The sequence below is a fragment of the Acanthisitta chloris genome, unplaced genomic scaffold, assembly GCF_000695815.1.
Source record: "Acanthisitta chloris isolate BGI_N310 unplaced genomic scaffold, ASM69581v1 scaffold15141, whole genome shotgun sequence".
NCBI lineage: Eukaryota > Metazoa > Chordata > Aves > Passeriformes > Acanthisittidae > Acanthisitta > Acanthisitta chloris.
The window spans coordinates 52,856-59,290 of record NW_008655589.1 but is presented as its reverse complement, the minus strand read 5'-3'; the positions used below and the strand labels follow the sequence as shown (position 1 = coordinate 59,290).

The window sequence follows — 6,435 nt, the reverse complement described above, 5'->3', positions numbered from 1 at the left end:
TGGACAGGATATCCTTGGGAAGTCCATGATGGAGCATCCAGGTCTGTGGGTTTCCTATCATCCTCGTAACACAGAGGTTCATGACTGGGTGTTCATGAAGATGATGGCTCCCAGGGCTGAATCCAGTCCCCTATGGATTTGTGGGATCTCATGTTTTGGTTGAAAGACCCCTACAAGTATGGCTAAGCCTGAGGAATGTGAGGCCAAACAGGGCCACATGTGCTTTCACACTGCATTACAATGATCTTTATCTTGCTTGGTGGCCTGAAGGGCAGTGACTGCTACATAAGGAAGATTTTGGGTAGCCAAGTGGCCCTATGGCCATCTCTCAAACAGCAGTGACAACAGCTATGGGGTAGCACAATCCATTACCAGAGCCAAGTACCACAGCATGGAAAAGACTGGACACATCTCAGACCTTCTTCTCAGAGTGGTTTTGACATGTCCCTCTCATGGCAAGAGATCTGTTTAGAGAGAGAGGTCCAGAAAGAGCTGAGGGTCAGCAGGCTGGAGCCATGCAGTTTAGATGATGGTCCCAGTTGCAGACCATTTGCCCTCAGCTGCTGTCTGAAGGGGTTTACAAGAGAGCAGTGACTGCTCCCTTTCCATGGCTCTTTGTCATTTCTTACTTGGTTTCCTTGCTATGACATTAGACCTGAGGGGATTTTAACTGAGGACTAATCACCACCAGGTGATTGCAGCCCCCATTTCTCTGTAACACTCTCCAAGCTGTGTTTCTTTGTTTGTAGGCCATTGCCCAGACCTCCATCACCATGACCCCCACCATCCCGGCCACGACAGAGACCTACACACGGGCTCAGTACTGCAAGTGGCCGTGCGAGTGCCCGAAGTCCCCACCGCGGTGCTCGGTAGGCGTCAGCCTGGTCACAGATGGCTGTGACTGCTGCAAGACATGTGCCAAGCAGCGTGGAGAGAGCTGCACAGAGGCTGACACCTGTGACTTCCACAGGGGCTTGTACTGTGACTACAGTGGAGACAGACCTAGGTACGAAATAGGAGTATGTGCACGTAAGTGATGTACATATATTTTTGACTTAGATATACCTTGGCAGCTTCCCTCAATCTGAGAAGTGGTTGAGATTTAGCTCATTAAATACCTGGCTGCACGCTCATCAGTTCCTCCATGCATCATCTTCTATTCCCTTGTATCTGCCTTTATTCTCAGGGCAGTTGACTGGATGAGAAATGACATCTGAATTCTTGATCTATGAGTTGGCTGCAGGCAAGAGCAAAGACCAACCAGCATTTGAAAGTCTGCAGATGTGCAAATAGATGATTCTGTATTCCCCCTGACAGTGGGAAGTGCTGTAGTGGGCTCGATATGAAGGAAGGATAGGTGTGCAGATGGCTTTAAAGACAAGCAGTATGGGCATCTACATGAAAACCATGACTTTCAAGGGCTGCTTTTGCCTTATTACCTATAGTGGATCCCTTGAAAAGATAGCATGTGGTATCATGTCAAGAGGGTCAGGAATGAATCACCTTCTATCAGAGCTTGTCAGTGATGAATTGAGGTCTGAGACTTAATCTTACAATGGTTATAGAGTCATGTTAGCTGCTATGAAGCAGAAGGATTTCTTCCTTCCTGTGATAACAAACTCCTGGTTTCATGTGACTGAATTGTTTTTATTCAAGAAGCAGAGGAAAGAGAAATTCGATAGAGTTTTGTGTGTCAGTTGTTCTGAGTTCCAGAACATGAGGGGGAATCTGATCTGCTCGTAAGTGTCAGAAATTACAGAAAACCATTAATCTGGAAATGATTCAGAGTGAAAGGATCATGAGAACAACCACACAGATTGCTGATCAGAAGACTGCTGGCTGTTTAGCAGGTTATTAAAACATATGATCGTGGCTTTAGGTTCATAAACAGGAAAAAGCCACTCAGAGGAAGGGTCTTCTAGGCTGGAATATAACCATGAATGAAGAAAAAATGTAAAGGTGCAAGGAAACCTAGATGACAGCTCATTGCAAGATGAATAGATAAAATAACTCATCCACAGAAGAGGAAAAAGTCTGTAAACAGTGGGCTTCAATAAACTTAGACTATCAGCAGGAGTTTCACAAGGGGCAGGTCTGAGGGGTAAAGAGGCTCAGGGTAGCTGGCAGTTTCACACAGAAGTCATACTAGGCATTGCTGTTCCTCAGCAGAAGAATGGAAAGTGTATTAAGGAGTGACCTTGTCTTTGCACTAGCCCAGCCACAAAACACAAGCATGCAAAAATTGCAGTCTAACCAGAATTTTGTAGGATATGGGCAAAATAACAAAAAGAGAAGTTACGTGCAAGGAGCTGTAAGCTTAAACAGTGATTTTCAAGATTAGAAAAGATGAAGGTTAAGAAAAGAGGATATGAGATCATTCAGATGTATTGTCTGGAGTGTGTGTGGAACATTCATGGGAGGTCTGTAAGAGCAGGTTAGACAAACACTGTCAAAATGACATCATTACAGCTGGCCCTGTGTTGAGAGAGGAAAACAGGCTGGATGTTGCCTCAAAGCTATCAGCCTTCCTAGGCCCCTTTAAAGACCTTCAAGTTGCTTCACATTTGTTTATTTATTTAAATGCTTGTTTTCTTAGTTGGATATCTTTTGGATTTTGCAGTCCTCCCATGTATTGCAGGCATTCAATATGCCTGTGACAGCAGCAGGATGATGTAGGAAGATTGATCCCCAGCTTTTCCAGTGAGGTCTGGAGAGATTCCCAGACTGTGCTTTCACATCCCTACTACCATGACAATATATTCCCTGTTATGTGACGTTTATGGTTATATGGTTAGGGGCATTGTGGTGTGCACAGCTGAGGGGAATGAGCCTTTCCATGGTTAGGAAGTGAAGCAGGTTGTCTCTGGCTGCCACTGAAACGTGATTTTCAGCATCCAGGTAGATGCACAGGGCAGGGTCTCCTGACACGTTCTTTTTCATATCCTGGGTCACACACAGGGTGCACCACCCCACTCTGAGCCCACCAGCTTCTGCCCTGACCACAGGGTGAGTTAAGGCTCCTGTGGGTGGGACTCCTGTGCTGGGTGTTGGGAACTAAATTATATGAGGAATTTGCTTTGCAGATGGATGCGTATGGCTAGGCCTAGAGAATCCAGGGCATGCAGGGTCACAGAAACAATATCAGTTGTGGAAAATAAAGATACTGAAAGAGTTAGGAACTGGATTGGGAAAGAGAATGGGGTGAAACTGAGGGAAATTCAGGCTGTATCTGGTGTGCTGATGTGTGTCCCAGGATCTAACATCCCAGGCATCAAATAGGAGCCTACTGGGAGTTACTACAGCTTTCCTTTTGTTGGCTTTCCTCTGCACCAAAGCAGAGACAGCAGGATACTGAGCACACGTCCAGATGAGCAGTCAGGTGTTGTACACATGGATCCAGGAATGTGCCTCCAAATTTATTAATTTTGATGCACAACTCAGTGAGGTTCTGCATGAAGGCATCCAACACACCCTTTGTCTGTGTTTGGGGATGTTCTCATGGTGAACATCTTGGTGTATGACACCTCTGGGAGACTGAGGTAACATAGTTCAGGAGGGATATACTGGCAGGAAAACACCAGGAAATACAGCATTTTCTTGAACTATCATAATCCATGCGCACACCTAGAAGTTTACCTGAATTCTCAGGTCCAGCTCCATCACTGAGGCTGAAGCATTATAAAAATTGGAGTTGAGCATGAACTGGTGATCTAAATCTGTGCTTCAAATCCCAACAGCTCTCATTTTTATGCAAAAGAAGGGATTTGTGTTGGATGTTTTCATTCAGCCTATTCTAAAAATAGGAAGACTTTGCAGAATTTTAATCCATCATTTCAATTTGTGTTCCCCTGAATCAGCCACATTGCAGCTCCATTTCTGACCAGATGTAGAATATAAGCAACCCAACCAGTGTGTGTGCACTGCCTCTGTGTGACCAAACAAGAAACTAAAGTTTGAATTTTCAATTGGAAGATTTTTGCTACTTCGAAACAAAACCAAAAAAAAGTGCTGCTTTTTGAATCAATGTGATTCCTGTTCATGGGCAATCAAAAAGTCTTGATTTTTTTGGTGATTTTCTTTTTAAAAATACATCAAATACTTATTTTCATGGCTTTATAATGTGTACTTCATTTTCTGAGCAAACTATTCTGTGATAAACTGGGTGGGATCCAGTTGCCTAAATATAGAAATCAAGTGTGATTTACATGCTCCTTTGCCACCTTTGTTGTCCTTCCCCTTCTGCTTCAGACAGATGCAGGTGTTGTGAAGAGGTGTCATATATACGACTCCATGTAGTCCCCTCATATGTCTCTGAAAACCTCAAATTTCACTCAATATCTGTTTTAATTACTTTGATTGCTCCTACTGTGAATAACTCCTACCAGCATGCCATGAAATGTTTTTTCAAGTAAGCATTTGTGAATAAAACTTGTGGGTTTTTTCTAACTTTTTTTTTTCCCATGAAGCATTAAAAGATTCTTTTTTTTGCTGTGATCCAGAATGAAAACAGTTTCCTAGACAGTGTGACTACACTTGGCTCAGCATCAGGCTGAACACATCACCCTGCAGCACTGCTGTGTCTCTGTGTTGGCTCTGCCAGCCCAGGGATCAGCTTGGTAAAGGAACACTTCAGAGCCATTTGATGCCACCATTATTTTAATGATGCTCTATGTGCCTTTCTCTCTTTTTCTTTCTTTTCAGAGGTTGTTGGTGTAGGATGTGTCCTCAATGGAGTCAGGTATAAGAACGGGGAAATGTTTCAGCCCAACTGCAAATACAACTGCACATGCATTAATGGGGCTGTGGGTTGTATTCCCATGTGCACAAACTCACGTCCTCCCCTTGTCTGGTGCCCAAACCCAAAGCTGATTAAGATGGCAGGAAAGTGCTGTGAGCAGTGGATTTGTGACGACTCCAGGAAAATCAGAAAGACATCTCCACGCCACATCTCCTCTGCAGGTATGGTGGGAGTGAGGCAGACCTCTCCTTTGCCATCAGCCTTTGCTGGAGGCCAAATCTACAAGCAAAGTATCAGTTTGTACTGTCAGACCCTACAGGCATCTGGTATTTATACAAAGGAGGCACAGAGACTCCCATGCAGCATGCAGTGAAGGACAGGACAGCAAACACCTGTGGTGTGCTGGTTTGTTACACCTTAGCAGCAATATGGATATGGATGCCCCATCCCTGGAAGTGTTCAAGGCCAGGTTGGATGAGGCCCTGAGCAACCTGATCTAGTGTGGCATCCCTGCCTATGGCAGGGGAGTTGGATTGAGATGATCTTTAAGGTCCATTCCAACCCAAACCATTCTATGATTATTTGAACATGAGATCAAATGTGCTTGTGTAACCATTCTGTGATCCTGTGTGATAAAGCCTCCTTTAAAGCACACACGTGCTGGAACTGTGAAGATGCACAAGGGTTTTTTAATTCTTCACATTTTCTTTCTCAATCTGGGCCCTCTGGGAAACAGAATGGGTTCAGTTTAATTTGGGACTGAGACTTTCTATCTGGGTTATATTGCTTTAGTAGTGCAGATTTAAATCTCTTGCATCTTAGTAGTCTCAAATTTGCATAACACCTAGTGGTGGAAGTTTCATTGTCAGATGGGCTAAATTGCCTTTGTGTTAGTATAGCTTTTCAACAATTCTGGACTGATGACATTATTGAACTACCTATTTTGTGCATCACATAAGGTATCTCTCCTCCTACTTACATTCATAGTGAGGACCACATAGCCCATTGTACAGAGGTGGTTGCCTCAAACACGGTTCCAAATGCTAAGATTGACTCACCTTGCCATATTTCTTACATTTATCCTCAAAATGTCCTGTGATGCAATGTATTGGCGTTAGCCACATTACCTCTGTATTTTAGACTACCTAAAAAAGCAGAGCTCAAGAAGATGTAGAATGTTCCTTGTAAACCAGAATTTTGGTGTCTCGGTGGTAAGGGGTTGTTTTTTTCCCAGTCCTGATTCTATATTTTTGTTACACAAAACACAGCCCTAGTCTCCATTTTGTAGGTTAAAACCACCAGAGTTTACCCCTCACTTCTGTCCCTGGTAGCTCTGAAATGTGATGTAGGTTCAAATTCAAAACATCTACTACTGAAACTGGCTTTGTGCCTTCATGGTCTGTGTCCTAAACCAGGCATAACACAGCTTTGCCTGCCTGACTTTTCTCTTTTAAGTAGAAGTCTTGTAGAAGTGAGACTAGCATTTATTGCATTTAAGATGACATAATATTAATAAAATAATAATAAATATAACAGTACAATGCAGCAGATTCTATCAGAGTTTTGCCTGTGGGCTGCACAGTGAGCTGCAAACCAGTGGGGACTTTGGCCAAAGCTGTGAAGGAACCTGAACTGGGGCTGTTGGCTGCTTTCAAAACAGAGCCCACCCTTTCTTCAAATGGCTGCTGAGCCCTCTG

At 43.8% G+C, this 6,435-nt stretch overlaps 1 protein-coding gene across 2 annotated transcripts in view; it reads left to right on the top strand.

The window, feature by feature from the left end:
• Positions 1-742: 742 nt before the first annotated feature.
• WISP1 (WNT1 inducible signaling pathway protein 1) overlaps positions 743-6,435 on the top strand; it is a 7,230-nt gene continuing 1,537 nt past the window's right edge. The window contains exons 1-2 of one of the 2 annotated variants that reach the window (XM_009083983.1): positions 743-1,006; positions 4,702-4,959. In XM_009083983.1, coding sequence (XP_009082231.1) covers positions 892-1,006; positions 4,702-4,959 — 373 coding nt within the window. In that variant the 5' untranslated portion in view covers positions 743-891. Of the gene's footprint in view, positions 1,030-4,701; positions 4,960-6,435 lie in introns of both variants that reach the window. The other variant, XM_009083981.1, reaches the window with a different exon arrangement.